At 45.7% G+C, this 17366-nt stretch overlaps 1 protein-coding gene across 1 annotated transcript in view; it reads left to right on the forward strand.

The window, feature by feature from the left end:
* Positions 1-8356: 8356 nt before the first annotated feature.
* The window catches only part of CADM4 (cell adhesion molecule 4), a 169042-nt gene continuing 160032 nt past the window's right edge, over positions 8357-17366 (forward strand). The window contains exon 1 of the mRNA XM_070949756.1: positions 8357-8435. Coding sequence (XP_070805857.1) covers positions 8357-8435 — 79 coding nt within the window. The remainder of the gene's footprint in view (positions 8436-17366) is intronic.

Genomic DNA, 17366 nt, shown 5'->3' on the forward strand with positions numbered 1-17366 from the left:
AAGTAAGTTTTACCCCACTTTACGACCTCTGAAAAATCGTCAAGCCAGGAGATTTTTTTTTAAAAGGGAGTCGCACCCAGAGGTGGGATTCAGCCCTTCGGGAGAACCGGTTGTTAACTTTCTGAGCAGTTTGGCGAACTGGTTGTTGGAAGAAATCATTAGGGCAGAGAACTGGTTGTTAAATTATTTGAATCCCACCACTGGTCGCGCCCAAATTTACATCCTGGTTTTGCCACTGTTAAGTGATTCCGACTTAACCAGATGGGAAGTTGGCTATCACAGTTGACTGCAACCATCATAATTGCCTCTTGGTTGCAAGGACCAAAATTGTGATCACATGAGCAGGGGGGAATGCTGCAACAGTCATAAGTATGAGGACTGGTCATAAGTTACTTTTTTACAGTGCACTGTAATTTTGAACTGTCACAAAATGAATGGTTATAAGTTACCGGTAAGCACTATCTGAATTCAGCTACCAGGACGTGCCAATCCCTTACAAAGATTGGAACTGGGCCACCAACGGTTCTCCCTGCGAACTTCTATGGTAGCCAAACTCGGACCTTGAAGAAACAGGACAGAAAGAACGTTGTCACTTTCGAACCTTGAAGTTGTATTTTATATTCTAATAAACCTTAATAAAAGCTTAAAAAAAAAAAATCCTGAAGTTGGAAAAGAGTCCTGAGAATACTCTGGATAGCCAACAAAACAAACAATAGATCGTGGAACCAATCAATGCGGAGTTTTCACTCAAGGCACAAATGATTGTATTTTGGATTTGTTATTGGAACTAATATGAAAAAGTCTATAATGCTGGGAAAGATAGAAGGAACGAGGAGGAGCAGAGGATAAACAGCAGCAAGACGGGCAGACGTGGGTATCACACAGGGGTGGGCTTCAAAAATTTTAGCAAAGGGTTCTCTGCCCGGTTGCTGGGTGGGCACGGCCATGGTGGCCTCTTGCACCATGGCGGCAGGTGGGGGGGTTCCCTCCCCGGGGTACGGAGGCTTTTCTTGAGCCTCCAGGTGGGCAAAAAGTTGTAAGTTGAGGACTACCTGTCTATTTTTTGATTCCCTCCTAGTGAGCACCCACAAATTTTCCAAGAACATATCTTGTATGCAATGAAATTTCATTTTAATGTATGCCAATTAGTGTACATTCAAAGTGACAATAAAGTTATTGTCCTGTCCTGTCCTGTCCTGATCTGTCCAGTCCAGTCCTGTCCTGTCCAGTCCAGTCCAGTCCAGTCCAGTCCAGTCCAGTCCAGTCCAGTCCAGTCCAGTCCAGTCCAGTCCAGCCCAGCCCAGCCCAGTCCAGCCCAGTCCAGTCCTGTCCTGTCCAGTCCTGATCTGTCCTGTCTTGTCCTGTTCTTTGCTTGTAGAGCCTTCAAAACAAAAAGGCCCTTCCAGGAACCACAGAATGGCAACCTGAGACAGTGACCCATTATTTAGCCAGGAGCTTAATTACCTAATTCCTTCATCCATTATGTATAATTCCTTCATCTATTCAAATGAAGAGTTACTTTTAATGGGTTACACTTCAACGAGGATTCAAATTCGAACACGGTAGGTAGGGATATTCTCCGTCCTTTATTACTCCCAGTACAGAGGGTATTCTTACAATATGGAACCTGACAGGCAAACCTTCAAAGGGTTTTCCCTTTTAAGTCCCTTAAAATCTTCCCCCTGCTCTTTTTCTCTTACCGGTTTCTTCTTTGCCTGCTGATTTCTTACCTGGATTGCAGCTGCTAAACTTCCAGAGTCATGCCGTACAAAGTGACAATTACCTTGTACGGTATGAATTTTATCTTGTAGGCCTTGTAATTTTTAGGCAGTAGTTTTCTGCAAAGTTGAAGCTACGGAGTTTTCCACAGAGTGGTTTGCTTTTTGTGTATGTGTGTGTGTGTGTCAATTAATTGAAGCTATGATCCATTCGCGATCAAAGCATGATGTAACATGGGTACCAGTGGTAGGTTTCAAATTTTTTTACTACCGGTTCTGTGGGTGTGGCTTGGTGGGCGTGGCAGGGGAAGGATACTGTAAAATCTCCATTCCCACCCCAATCCAGGGGAAGGATACTGCAAAATCCCCATTTCCTCCCAATCAGCTGGGACTTGGGAGGCAGAGAATAGATAGGGGCGGGGCCAGTCAGAATTTTTATTACCGGTTCTCCGAACTACTCAAAACTTCCGCTTCCGATTCTCCAGAACTGGTCAGTACCTGCTGAAACCCACCTCTGATGGGTACCTTTTTACACCTGGAGGGAGCTTCGTCCTCTTTTATTTATAGGAATATCAGATTGTTTATTAGAGGAAGGAGAATGTCACGGCAAACAAAAATCAAGATGAGGTTTATTATGATGATATTATTATTTTTATTAATAACTGAAGACAGAAAACATACTTAATACTCCTTCCTCCTACTATTTTCCCTCACAACGATGACTCTATGAGGTGGGTTAGGATGAGCGAGAGTGACAAGACAACTCAAAGACACCCAACTGGCTTACCTGCCTAAGATGGGACTAGAACTCACCGTCTCCTGGTGATTGGCCCAAAGTCACCCAATGACTTTCATGCCTAAAGTTGGATTAGAACTCCTAGTCTTCTGGTGATTGGCCCAAAGTCACCCAGCCAACTTTCATGCCTAAGGCGGGACTAGAACTCACCATCTCCTGGTGATTGGCCCAAAGTCACCCAACTGGCTTGTATGTCTAAGGCAGGACTAGAACTCACTGTTTCCTGGTGATTGGCCCAAAGTCATCCATCCGGCGTATCTGCCTAAAGTGGGACTAGAACTCACCGTCTCCTGGTTTCTAGGCCAGCACCTCCTTCAATCCACCAAACCGGCTCTGCTGAGTTCAGAACAGTAGGTCTAGATTCGATTCCTGCCGTTGCCTCGAGATAGATTTGCAGCCTTTCCACCCTGTAGTTCTCTCCTTCTGCAGCTGGTTGTAGTTCTTAAATGAAGGCACAGACAAAAGATGTTTGATGGCTCCATCCTCTTTGAGAAATTGTACAGGCTGAATGGGAGCCAGCGGAACAAAGAGTAGTTACCTGCTTCTTTTGGCCTTCTTGTTCCCTTCTTGGCTAATGTGGTGAGGTCAGTTTTTGATCCCGATTCATTCCAGGTATATTAAAACTGACAGTGGAATCATCTTTTTTTTCTGTGATCTTCAACGGCTGGGAACAGACGCGGATCACAACGTTCCCTCCAGCAGAGCAACCGAAGAGTGCGAAAGTTATCATGCAGGCATTCTCCTGTTTTCAGAGGAGCTTACGACAGCTTCTGGAGCAGAGATTCTCAACCCTGGCAGTTTGAAGATGTATGGACTTCAACTCCCAGTGGCTTTCGTGCCTAAGGCGTGAGACTTTCAGCTGGCTGGGGAATTCTGGGAGTTGAAGTCCACACATCTTCAAGCTGCCAAGGTTGAGCACCACTGAGGAACAAAAATATCCTTTTATGTGCTTTGAAAAGAAGTGGGGAAAATTCAGGGGTGGGATTTAGAAATTTTAGCAACCGTTTCTCTGCCCGGTTGCTGGGTGCACGTGGGCATGGTGGGCATAGCCGACTTGGCTTCCTGAACCACGGAGGGGGGGGCGTTTTCACCCTCCCCAGACTCCGGAGGCTTTTCTTGAGCCTCCGGGAGGGCAAAAACAGCCTCCCCTGGGCTCCGGAGGCTTCTGGAACTTCCAGTAGGCCCTTTTTTCACCCTCCCAGAGACTCTGCGCAGGCCCTGCACTTACCTGGCATCGAAACATGGTGTTACCTTCCCACCAAAGGTGGTCCCTATTTTTCTACTTGCATTTTTTTTACATGTTTTCGAACTGCTAGGTTGGCAGAAGCTGGGACAAGTAACGGGAGCTCACCCTCTTACGCGGCCCTAGGGATTCGAACCGCTGAACTGCCGACCTTTTGAATGACAAGCTCAGCGTCTTAGCCACTGAGCCACCACATCCGCGATGAAGAAATAGCTAACGCCAAATCTTAAGGAATTAAATCCAAAGTATAAAATCGATGATCGGTGATTGGAGCTGAATTGCAATCAAGTTAGAAGAAAATCATCTATAGCAGTGTTTCTCAACCTTGGTAGCTTGAAGATGGGTGGACTTCAACTCCCAGAATCCCCCAGCCAGCAGCGCTGGCTGGGGGATTCTGGGAGTTGAAGTCCACCCATCTTCAAGCTTCCAAGGTTGAGAAACACTGATCTATAGGTAGTCCTTGACTTATAACTATTCATTTATTGACCATTCGGAGTTGTAATGGCACTGAAAAAAGTGACGTATGATGGTTTTTCACACTGATGATTGTTCCAGCATCCCCATGGGCACACGGTCAAAACTAGGAAGCTTGGCAACTGGCATGTACTTAGGACGGTTGCAGTGTCCCTGGGTCATGTGATCACCTTTTGTGACAAGCAAAGTCAACAGGGAAGCCAGATTTGCTTAACAACCGTATTGCTAATTTAACAACTGCAGGGATTCACTTAACAACCGTGGCAAGAGAGGTCGTAAAATGGGAAAAAGCTCACTTAACAACTTGCTTGCTTAGCAATGGAAATTTTGGGCTCAACTGTGGTTATAAGGACTACTTGTACATTACCTAAATAGGGAGTGATGTTAAGTCTGAAGTTGTCATCCTAGGTCAGTGATGCTGAACCTTTTTGGCACCGTTTCTAGGTAAACACTGATTCTGATGCTGATCGAAGCCACGCCTGCCTTAAATTTTCTTTATACCAGTTTTAGATCTTCCTAAATATACTTGATGCCCCTGATCTGGGCCTGATGAAGGAAACAGTGTAAGGGACAGTTCCACTATCTCTTCTCTGGAATCGTAGATGCAGTCACCTTGCCTGAGGCCTGTCTAATCACCTGTTGCGGAAGAAAAATCGTATTTTCACGGATGACGCCAGAGCTCGTAACCAGCTTCCTTCAAAGCTGCAATAACAGTTTAACAACTCTGAGGAAGAGCTTTTATTGTGGAAGCATTAAATGTTTTTTTTGCCTAATGATCGAAAATAATAAAATCTTAGCCTTTGACGGTTAAGAGAGCATTAAAAGAAAATAGACTGGCTGGCATATTGGCAGGGTCTCTTGTCCCAGAGGCTCGACTGCGGTTTATTTCTATCGTGCAGCTTTTGGAGACAAATCCAGTAGCTTTTCCGATTGATAAGATGGAAGCGTTTATCTCAAGCGCATAACCACAAGGAAAGCCAGCCTTACACCTAAGATCATAGTTCTCCAAGTTGAAATCCAAGGTAATTCTCTGTCCTGACCAGTTTATAAGCAATCTTCCTTCAACGTGTGGTGAGCATTTGTTTTGCAATGTTTATTGTTGCAAGGATGCTTAAGGAGTACTGTAGGCAACTAATCCTTTACACCAGGGGTCTCCAAACCTTGGCAACTTTAAGCCTAACAGACTTCAACTACCAGAATTCCCCAGCCAGCTTTGCTTTGCTGGCTGGGTAATTCTGGGAATTGAAGTCCGCCAAGCTTAAAGTTGCCAAGGTTGAGACCCCCTGCTTTACATTGTTTAGAGGTTTTCAACAAACCTCTAAACAGTGGAGGTTTAGAGTGGAACAAACCTTCAAAAAAGATGCAAAAATGGGTAACAATCTTCCTCTTCTGTAACATGAGCTTCTCTGCTAAGGAAAGCTTGGGAATATTGTCAAATCGCTCCTTTCCTAGAAGCTTAGAGTTAAAAGATTTGCTGAGGTCGCTAAATCCAAACATCTATGGTAGAGATTTTTATTCTTGGTCATTTTTAAGATCTGTGGACTTTAACTCCTAGAATTCCCCAGCCAGCATGCTGGCTGGGGAATTCTGGGAGATGAAGTCCATATATCTTAAAATGGCCAAGGTTGGGGGAAAAAAACTGTTCTATGGGAATATGCGTGAAAATATCCCCAGCAGAACATTGTCCAGTCACATCCAGCAAGAATAATTCAGTAGTTCAGTTAGATTTATATTATTTATTTTAAATTGAGACCCTCTGGATATTTTGAATCTCCCCTAATTTTAGCTATTGGGGTTTATTGAGGTGGCAAAATATCTAGAGAATTCATAGTCTAGTCTAGTCTAGTCTAGTCTAGTCTAGTCTAGTCTAGTCTAGTCTAAAATTAAAGGTTGCCTACCCCAATTTAAACAAATTGGTTTCATGAACTAAAATAACTCAGGTTTGTTTTAACTATGGTTTGTTGAATTTGTTACAGTTGTCTGGAGCTGCAAAATAGGCAACACCAACAATCGAGGTTCGAAATGACTGAGTTTGCACAACACATTAAGACAAAAGCTGGGTGCATAAAATAATATATAAAACAAAAAAATACACATTGCGGCTTAATGGGTAAACCAGGTTAGAGCATAGCCTCCTTCTGCACAGCAAGAATGTAAAACAAACAGCGTTCAGAGTAGCACTGACATTTAAACTAAGGTGTTTAAGAAGAAATGAAAAACAATAAAAGTGAGACAATAGAGGGAAGTCCTTATAGACTATTTTCATCGTTCTCTCTTTTTTTTTTGCAGGGAAAGTGTTGATTTTTTAAAAGAAAAGTAATAGATATCGTCTGGCAATCTAACTGCTCCCGTACAACTTTCCTCTAACATAATCTGGATGTGTCCCCAAACAGGAGCCAGTAAGTATTTGACGAAATGGGAGAATCATTTTTCCTCATTGAAAAATGGCTTTCAAGATTAGCTTGATGGATTGTGAAGAGGTGTACACGCTCATGTGCCATTTCTGGAGTTCTTCTGTGTAAAAATAGAGCCCAGTCCATTGTTAATGCTTAGTTACATAGCAAAGATGGGAGAGTGAATGAAAAAGCCATTAGCTTTGCATTTTGTCTAGGAAAAACTGGTATTTTTTTTTTTTTAAATAAAAAGACACCTCATCAAGAATTATACGTCTGGCAATCCTGAAAGACGGTTCCCAGGAGCATTTTCCCCTCTATGCCATGTGAAATATGTACTGCTTTGCAGTGCGTATTTTACCATATTTAACACCCTTAATGTACATTTAATTTACTGCTCGTCTTTCTTGTGATCTGCAATCTCCAACAGAGCACACGCATATTCATTTTAGTGACATACCGGTATGGTAAATAATAATAATAATAACAATAGCAACAATAACAACAAAGAATACCCCGACTTATAAAAAAAAGATTGCTCTTTTTAGGCTGATTTAAGGATTGATAACAGTTTGGGAGAAAGTTAACAACCGGTTCTCCCGAAGGGGTGCGAACTGGCTGAATCTCACCACTGGATATAATTCTTTATTGGCCAAGTGTGATTGGACACACAAGGATTTGTCTTTGGTGCATATGAATAGAATAGAATAGAATAGAATAGAATAGAATAGAATAGAATAGAATAGAATAGAATAGAATAGAATGAAGTGGAGTGGAGTGGAGTGGAGTGGAGTGGAGTGGAGTGGAGTGGAATGGAATGGAATAGAATAGAATAGAATAGAATAGAATAGAATAGAATAGAATAGAATAGAATAGAATAGAATAGAATAGAATAGAATAGAATTCTTTATTGGCCAAGTGTGATTAGACACACCAGGAATTTGTCTATGGTGCAGAGGCTCTCAGTATACATAAAAGGAAAAGATACATTCGTCAAGAATCATAAGGTACAACACTTAATGATAGTCAATGGGTACAAATAAGCAATCAAATCATATTAGGAAACAGTCAATATAAATCGTAAATGCATGCATCAATAAATAAATATTAAAAAAATATAAATATTAAAAAATATACAGAAAAGTTTATGCATGCAATAAATCTACTTATTTATTTATTTAAGATAATGTATATAGGCGGCTTACAGGTAACAAAAACAAGATGTAGAAAATAATAATAATAATAATAATAATAATAATAATAATAATAATAATAATAATAATAATAATAATAATAATAATAATATAACAACAACAACAACAACAACAACAACCAGCCCCCCCCACACCCCCACCCTTCCCAAAATTCCCATCATTGTCAGTCTGGGTGTCAATCCCGGTGGAGCTCCCCCCCTCCCACTCCGAAGATTTGTGTGTGTGTGTGTGTGTGTGTGTGAGAACCCACCTCCCCTCTCCCTTGAAAGCCCCTCCCTTCGGCCCCTCTTTCCCCCCTCCCTCCCTCCCTCCCTCCCTCTCCCGCATGGGAGTTGTAAACAGTTGCCTCCCCTTTTCTTTTTCTTTCTTTCTTTTTTTTTTTGGCGGACAGGCCCCGCCCCCTCCCGGCCCCCCGCTCGCATCTCATTAGCATAGATTAACGCCGGGGGAGAGCCGGAGTGCAGGTGCGGAGCCGGCGAGAGGGGGAAGCGCGAGGCGGCAGAAGGGAGCGCGGCAGGATGCGGTCGGCGCGGAGCTGCAGGCACTCGCCTTTGGCGGCCGCGGCGGGGATTTTGCTGCTGTGCCTGGCGGGCCGAGGTAAGCGCGGCGGCGGCGGCGGCGGCGGCAGGCGAGGCGGCTTCGTCTCTCGCCCTCCCCTTCAAAGCCTCGCCTCCTCCCCGGGTTGCGCCTTGCGCCGCTTCCCTTAGCCAACCTCGCCCGCTTGTCCTCTAACCACGAACCGGGGAGCGGGGCTAGAACTGAGCCCAGCCCGAAAGAAGCCTTTCCCCGCTTTTTTTTGCCCGCCGGTTCACTCGACCCAGCCGGGCAGGGACCCCTTTGCTTTGACCCGCCGGCGTGGCATCCTCCCGGGGCCGAGGATCCCCCCCCCAAACCCCCCGCCCCCACTTTCTTTCTCCCCGCAACGGGGTGACCCTAACGTTCCCCCCCCCTCCACAGCCCGCTGCAGCAGCAGAAAGCAGCCGAAGGGGAGCGAACAATGACGGAGCGCCCACCCGCTCGCTCGCTCGCTTTGCCGGGGCGCGCTGCAGGGGCCCGCGCTGCGCTGCGAGCTGCGCTTGAGCCGCCCCGGCGAGGCTTTGTTTGAGCGCGGGTTGGTGGGTGTTGGGGGCGCGCGCGCGTGTGTGCGCGTGTATGCGTGTGTCCCGTTCCCCGCTCTGTCCCGGCGAGCCACGCGTGGATGGCTTCGAGGGGGTCCCTTTCCCCCCCTCCCCCCTCCCGGTTCTCTCTGATGTCCTGAGAATGGAAATGGGGGGGAAGAGGGGGCTTTGCATTGGAAGCTCCCCCCCCCCCTAGAAGTCCTTCCTTCCTTTCAACTCCTAAATTAGATTTCGGGGGAAGGGGAACGGCGACGTCTGGATGCCGCGCTGCTTGCTCCTATTGCGGAGTGGAAGTGTGTATATGTGTGTGTGTGTTTGTGTGAGAAAACCTTACAATGTCCTGAAAGACCCCCTCGTCGAGCCGTTTCCCCCCCCCCCCCCCGTCGACCCGTTTCGGTGTTTTCAACTCGGAGGCTGCTTTTGGTTCCAGTTGGGGGAAAGGGGGGGCTGGTTGAGTGGTCGCTTTTCTTTTGTTTCGTGAGTGGCGCGCCTGGGCTTTTATTTTTCTTTTCTTTTATTATTTTATTTTGCATCCCGCTCGCTCAAATGGATCGCGGTGCTAAAAAAAAGGGCAGCTAAATAGCTACATCATCTCTCTTCCCTCTCTCTCTCTCCCCCCCCTCCACCTCCTTTCTTTTCCTTTTGCCCTCATTCTTCTCTCCCAGCAGCAGCAACCGGGTGCCACGAGTTGTTTTTCTTTTTTCCTCTGTAGAACGAACAAAAAAAAACAAAAAAAAAAAAACATGTGAAGGGGTCCAGCCTCGATTCCCATCCATTTCTAAGTCGATCTTCCTTTGTCACATTTTTTTCCATCCTCCCCCCACTTCCCTTCCCTTCCCTTCCCTGCAAGGCCATGAGGTGGCTGCTTGACCGCTGGAAACCCCCCCCTCCCTCTCCCTGCACCGACCTTCCTGAATGTGGCTCTGATCAATGGGGAGAATTGTACAAGGAAAAATGGCGTTTCCAAATCACATACCTCCCCCCCCCCCATCCTGGGTATCAATTCCCATCTGATGCAGCAAGCACAGGGAAGGAGGGGAGGAAGGAGGGGGGGGCTTGACGGGGAATAGAGAACAAAGCCCCGGAAAGTAACATTGGGGAAAACAAAAAAAGAAGTGAAAAAATAATTTGATATTCAGGAGCAGCCTGGTTGATTTGAATTTGAAGTACAAGGGACGAGTCCCTTTGATTCCAGTTTTAAGTGTTCCCATTTAATGGCCTTGTAAAGGGTCTCGCTGCGAACCGAGCCAGAAAAGAGGCTCTTTGAAGGGTGGGTGGGAAAATTCATACCAAAGGTCAGAATCCCCCCAACTTTACAGAAGAGCGCTGAACTTTACTTTGTAAGTGGCTGGCCTCTCAATCAATCAAATCGATGGATCCCGTTTTTTTTTCTCTTTGGAGAGGTCAAGCTTTTGTTCTGGGCAGAAGTTCCCTTGCAGCGTGGTGATGGTAGAGTCTGCAGTCTCAGTCAGGTGCGTGCGCCTTCCAGGCCGTTTTCTCTCTCGCTGTGATCTTTCCTTGCAAAGCCGTCCACCTCTCTTGTCCTTCACTGCTCAAGGATGCAATTATAAGGCAGGCCAGCAAATGGCTCGGACGAGAAATTGCGTGTGGCAGGAGGCAAATGGGGCTTGAAGCTGGGTTCCGAGTTCGCAAGCGTGCGCGGGTGACCTTTCCATGTTCTCCTACGGAGCATCTATCAGCTGGTTAGGTACTTTTCAGCTTAGGTAATTGGTTTATTTCATCACCATAATAAAATGGGCAGAGAGACAGTAAAAGAGTACATTCAGAGAAGGCTTCTGGGCTATTCTGGCTTGCTCTTCAGCTGGAAGGGCCAAGACATTAATATCTATCTATCTATCTATCTATCTATCTATCTATCTATCTATCTATCTATCTATCTGTTAAATCCAACTTTGTGCAATAGTTTTGTGGCTGCGTCCGAGATTTGGCATTTTGCAGAACTGTTCGTGCATCATTTCCTAGTACGGGACCTGGGCTTTAGGATGAAATACATCTTTAGGAAAATGAACTTAAAACTGTAAAATGTTCTTGTTAAAGATATATGTACATTTTATTAATTTTGGGAACAAGCCTGTTAAAGCGTGTCCGATCCCTGGGAGACTTGTCTACAGTAAATGTGGGTTGTATAAGGCAAAGCTTTTGGGAGAAAACATCCAAAATTGCCGATTGAAGTGAGAAAAGCCACATCGTCTTTTCGGTGAGCTTAGAGCCTGATTCTCCCATTCCCCAGGACAGAGCAGCCTTGCAGATTTCGAGTTCAATTTCAGCCAGATTTTCAATTCCGCTGATTTGTTGATCCCTTTTATCATCGGATAGCAGACCTAAAAGCCCAATTATTTATTTATTTATTTATTTATTTATTTATTTATTTATTTATTTATTTATTCTAAGCTAGCGCTCCAGGCTCGGCGTTTCTTTTTGATTCGATCTGGAAAAGCAGCAGAAAAAAAAGTGTGAATTCTGTATACATGCATGAGTCGCTCAAAATAAAACTGTTGGATGTTCCCTCTGTGTCTCCCATCGCTTGGTTTTAAAAAAAAAAAAATAGAATAACAGGGACAGAAGCTTTTCTGGCAACTGGAAGAGAGAGAGAGGGAGAGAGAGAGAGAGAAACCCACAAGTTTTAAAGCAGAGAAGGACGTTTGAAAGGCAGAAGCCCTGGCTGCTAAATGAAAGGGTTTTGCTCGGCTGAGATGGGAGATATGGTCAGTGTTAGACGGGCTCCGCACAAGAGGGAGTGATGCTCAGCCGGCAGGGGAAGCAACAGCCGAAAGTGCCTGTGATAGGGGTGGAGAGGAGGGGGGTGAGGATCTGGTTTGCAAAGGAAAATGGAACTGGTCTTGACTTTAATTTTGTGACTTTGCAACGAACTCTCTTCCGTTCCTTATCAGAGGCAGCAGGTCCCTGCACTGGGTAATTGCATTCTGCTTTAATCAATAGCTGGACTAAATCTACTTTCTAGGTCAGGGAGGGGGAGGGTGTGTTTCTGTCCCTCCTCTTTCTCCACGGCTCCTTTCCGTCCCTGCTTTTACTCATCCTTCAGGCCGCAGAACTGGAATAAGGGTGTGGGCACCACCGGGATCAGAGAAATGACAGGAAAGTGTCTTCAAAACCAGCCTTTGCATGGGTGGCCGTGGTAATTAGTGGCAATTCTAGAGTTTTGGAAGGAAAGGGCTGCAGTCCTCGGGTTTGTACAAGGCCTTAGGGCTGGTAGCCTCATTAGAGGTTTCTAAACATACATAATACTCCTTCCCTCCTCCCATTTTCCCCTACAACAACTCTGGAAGGTGGGTTGGGCTGAGAGAGAGGGAGTGGGCCCAAAGTCACCCAGCCAGCTTTCATGGCCAAGACGGGACTAGAACTCACCGTCTCCTGGTGATTGACCCAAAGTCACCAGCTGACTCTTTCACTTAAGGTGGGACTAGAATTCAGCATCTCCTAGTGATTGGCCCAAAGTCACTCAGCCAGCTTTCATGCCCGAGGCGGGATTAGAACTCATGGTCTCCACGTAATTGGCCCAAAGTCCTCCAATCTTTCATGCCAAAAGCAGATCTAGAACTCCCCTGTCCTGGTTTTTAATCTGGAGTCTTAACCATTGGACCAAGCTGGCTCTAAAATGTTGCATCCTTAATGTGGAAGCCATTCTTTCTCCCCGAAAGAGGCGTATGCTTTCAGAATAAGACATTCTGCACATGCTTAAAAGTGCTGTGTTTGGCATTTCCGTTTCTATTTACAAAGCAAGTGACCTAGTCTGTTGGGTTCCCTTCCTTCCTTCCTTCCTTCCTTCCTTCCTTCCTTCCTTCCTTCCTTCCCAGGGACAATCCCTTAACACTGAAAATGAATGTTCTCTGGTAACCAGGCTTATCAACTGAATAATTTCAAAATAAAAAGACTTTCTGGAAAAGCAGGGTTTGAAATAAGACAGCAGTTTTTTTTTATTATTATTTTTTTACATAGCCTTGAAAAGATAAAAGAAACAAGGGAGCATCTGCTATGTTCCATATAGATTTATGAGCTTCTGGTGGAAGGGGCAGTAACTCTTAAATAAAGAACCTTGGGTAGCAGCTGAAGTTCCTTAAAATGAGCAGCAATCCACATTTTGAAAACTCATGTCCCCCTCGCCTACTGGAGCTCTGAAAAGAGGGCTGGGATTAAGCACATACCTGTGAAATGGAGAACTTCTGAGCATGGTGTAGAGTTTGCAGTTTGGCTACTGTTGAAAAGGAAGAGTCGGCCTCCTTCGTTTCCCCTCCCACCCTGTAATTGCTCATTAATATTTATTTGTTTATTTGTTTGTTTGATTGATTTATATCCACCCTTCTCCGGAGACTCAGGGCGGCTTACAATGCTTTTTAATCAATAGCCTTCATACTTTTGTATATACCTGCTTAGTAGGGCTTTTGGCCCCCCCAAGCGGTGTTCTGTTTTATACAAAGTCAGCTTATTGCCCCCACAAACTGGGTCCTCATTTTACCTACCTCGAAAGGATGGAAGCCTGGTGAGAATTGAACTCGCAGTAATTGCAGGCAGCTGCCAGCTAAATACCACTTTAACAGTAGTTTAGTCCACTGCACCACCAGGCTCCTTATATGTGCATTAGAACACCCAGCCGGGTCCATGAGACCCCCCCACGGTGGGGACACACTCCCAGGTCTGTATCCAAAGAGAACACATTCTGTGTGTGCGCGTGTAAGAGAAAAACACAGCCTTCCTGCAAAAAAAAGAAAAAAGAAAAAAGAAAGAAAAAAGGGGTGTGTTATGTGCAGTCCAGAGACAGCAACTGATGAGCCCTTTTATGCAAATGTGCTTACAAAACACTTCCTCTGTTTGATGCCAGAATTAATTGTTGTGAGAGCTTTTTTTTTAAAATGCATAAAATAAGTGACTAGAATGCAGCAAGTCTGTTTCCCCCCCAACCCCTTTCCCCTTCATCCTGCATGCCCTTGTTCTTTTTGGTAATTGCCAGGGTGGGATATTGGATGGAAGAGAAACGGATTTTCCACTAGGCTAACTTTTGTGAGAGCTGGAATCTAGCGCTAGCTTGGGCCACATCCAGTGGTAAAAAGATACCCTGAAGAATGCAAGGCCTGCCCTTCCCCTCAGTCCGTATTGCCTTTATTATATTGAGAATAACAAATCAGATCAAAGGAGAATTGACGCCTTTGAACTGCGGCGCTGGCGTGAATTACTGCATGTACCATGGGCCGCCAGAATAACTAACAAGAGAAGTGTGAAATGGTATAAAAGCAGATACGTGATAGCAGTGTTCCAATATTTGAGGGGCTCCCACAAAGAAAAGGGGGGGGTTTGTCAATCTATTCTCCAAAGCACTTGAAGGCAGGACAAAAAACAATGGAGGAAAAATAAACAAGGGGAGAAACCAGGGGTGAAATCCAGTAGGTTCTGGCGAACTGGTAGCGGAAATTTTGAGCAGTTTGGAGAACCGGTAGCGGAAATTTTGAGTAATTCGGAGAACCGGCAAATACCACCTCTGGCTGGCCCCAGAAGGGGATGGGAATGGAGATCTTGCAATATCCTTCCCCCAGGAGTGGGGAGGGAATGGAGATTTTACAGTATCCTTCCCCTGCCACGCCCACCAAGCCACATCATGCCCACCAAGCCACGCCCACAGAACCGGTAGTTAAAAAAAAAATGGATTTCCCCACTGGGAGAAACCAACCTAGGCCTAAGGAGAAATTTCCTAACATTGAGAACAATTAACCAGTGGAACTGCTTGCCTTCAGAAGTTGTGGGTGCTCCATCACTAGAAGTTTTGAAGAAGAGCTTGGACAACCATTTGTCCGCAGTGGTGTAGGGTGTCCTGCTTGAGCAGGGGGTTGGACTAGAAGACCTCCAAGGTCCCTTCTGACTCTGTTGTTTTCTGTTATACATCACTGGAAGCCATATTCATAAGGCTACGTCTGATTTACTTGGGCCATGTTATGCGTGGGAATTCATTGGCAGTGGTGCTAGGAATGGTCAGTGGAACAAGAAGAAGAGGCAAGCAAAGAACACGCTGGCTTGAGAACATCAAATCTGATGCAAAGTTGAACATAACAACAGTTGAAAGAAACTGACAGGGTAACATGGAGAGCGCTATAAATTCACCCAAAAGCCGGACTCGAATAAATGGTTAAAAACGACAAACTATAACAAATCTACGTCTGAAGGAGGAGAACACTTACAGATCCCTTCCCTTTTTTAAGCAGGTGAAAGGTTGTTTAAAAAAAGAAAAAGAAAGAAATGAAGAGGGAAAACAGAGCACCTGTAGAACACCTGGAAGCAAAGTTCCCTAAACTTGCACATTTAGCAGAATCCCAGGGAAGACAGAGTGAGTTTTGACCATGCTTCCCTCTAGTCCAGGGGTCGGCAACCTTAAACACTCAAAGAGCCACAAAGGTCCTAACCGGAAGCCCCCGTTCAATTCTGGAACCGACTGGAAGTCCGGTTCCCCCACCATAGAGTCTCCTCCTAGCATGACGTCCTTTTTCCTCTGCCGACTGGAAGTCGGTTTCCCCACTATAGAGTCTCCTTCTAGGACGGAATCCTTTTTCCTCTACCTGTCCTAACTGAAACCCCTATCAATTGTGAAGCCGACCAGCAACAGGGAGCCGCAGCAGAGGGAGGAAAGAGCCACATGCGGCTCCAGAGCTGCGGGTTGCTGACCCCGGCTCTAGTCAGTATCTTGAAAAGCTTGATCTGGTTAGTTTCCTCCCCCCCTTTTTTTTTAATGTGATCCCTCCAACTTGTCCTTTTGAAAAATTGCACCTTGTGTGGACTGCTGAATCCTCCGAATTAAATGGTGGTTGAACATGGTGTGTGGAATGTTGTCATTCCATAGCGGAAGGCAATGAAACGCTCACACGGCTTGAATGTGTGAAGGAGTGTTTTTGGGTTATGGGAGCAATTTTTTAGTGATATCCTAACTGATTACCTCGGACAGTGTTGGTGAACCTTTTCGGCACTGAGTGCCAAAACAGGAGTATGCATGCATGCCGGAAACTGGAAGATGATCTTCCTGGCATGTGCATGTCCACAGGGCGGCTGCTCTTCCGGTTTCTGGCACACATGCGTGCGTGAAGACCAGCTGGCTGGTGCACAAATGCGCGTGCCGGAAACTGGAAGAGCAGCTGCCCGGGGCGCATGTGCACGCTAGGAAGATCAACTTCCGGTTTCTGGCGTGCATGCGCATGCACACTGGCCACCAGGTCTTCTGGTTTCTGGCATGCATGTGTGCATGAAGACCAGGTGCGCATGCGTGTGCCGGAAACTGGACAATTATCTTCCCAGCGCGTGCATGTGCTCTGGACGGCTGCTTTTCCGGCTTCTAGCGCTCCCTCGTGCATGAAGACCACCTGAGCGCACTGGAACCCAGAAGAGCAACGGGTGACGGCTTGCTTGCCCAGAGAGATGGTTCTGCGTGCCACTTCCAGCACACGTGCCATAGGTTCCTAGGACACTGTTTCTCAAGCTGGCTGGGGAATTCTGGAAATCGAAGTCCAGACATCTTAAATTCCTAAGATTGAAAAACACTGATTTTGCTATCCCTTTGAAACACACAAAGACAACTTACTTGCCTTGGAAAGCAGAAAAGGAGCAGGAAGAGTGACGTTTTCTTCCCAGTTTTGGGGAAAGGGGAAAAAAAAAAAGCACACTGCCAGTTGCAGATGGCGAATTCAAAAGAGCGATCTGCAATTTGGCAATCACGGAGGATTTTAGCTTCAAATGGCAATTTCTTTATGCGTGTGTTCTTGTTCCTTGATTGGTTTTTGTGCGTATCTATAGTGTGTGTGTGCTAGGAGGGGTTGATTTGCACGGTGCAGGGCTGTGAGCAGAAAGCGGGTTTGTTTGCACCCTGCTAAGTCACGGAGGGCTGGGGCAATGAGGGGTGGGGGGAAGATAGCCTTTTGTTATGGAGCAACTGCCTTTGTTTTGAAGAAATGGAGGATGGGAATTTGATTTTAAAATGGGAGGTAAAAACTGGAAATAGAAAACTGCTGGCTGGGCTGGGCCCATAACTTAGATTTGCAGGTGGTCCTTTGGGATCAGACTTTCCATTGCTGAACAAGGCGGTTGCTAAGGGAGTCTTGCCCAATTTTACATCCTATTTGTCATGGTTGTTAAGTGAATCACTGCAGTCGTTAAATTGTTCTTAAGCAAGTCCAGTCCCCCCCCCCCCCGACTTTGCTGGCTAGGAAGATTGCAAAGAGTTATCACATGACCCTGGGATGCACCCAAATTTTGATCTTGTGACCATGGCGATGCTGCAAGAATTGTAAGTGTGAGGACTGGGTATATAGGTCATTTTTTTTCAGGGCCATTTGTAACTTCGAACAGTCGCTAAATGAATTATTGTAAGTCGAGGCTCCCTGTACGACACCTAAATGTC

This window comes from Pituophis catenifer, unplaced genomic scaffold (genome assembly GCF_029215685.1).
Source record: "Pituophis catenifer annectens isolate HBS135680 unplaced genomic scaffold, rPitCat1.0.hap2 SCAF_9, whole genome shotgun sequence".
Lineage (NCBI taxonomy): Eukaryota > Metazoa > Chordata > Lepidosauria > Squamata > Colubridae > Pituophis > Pituophis catenifer.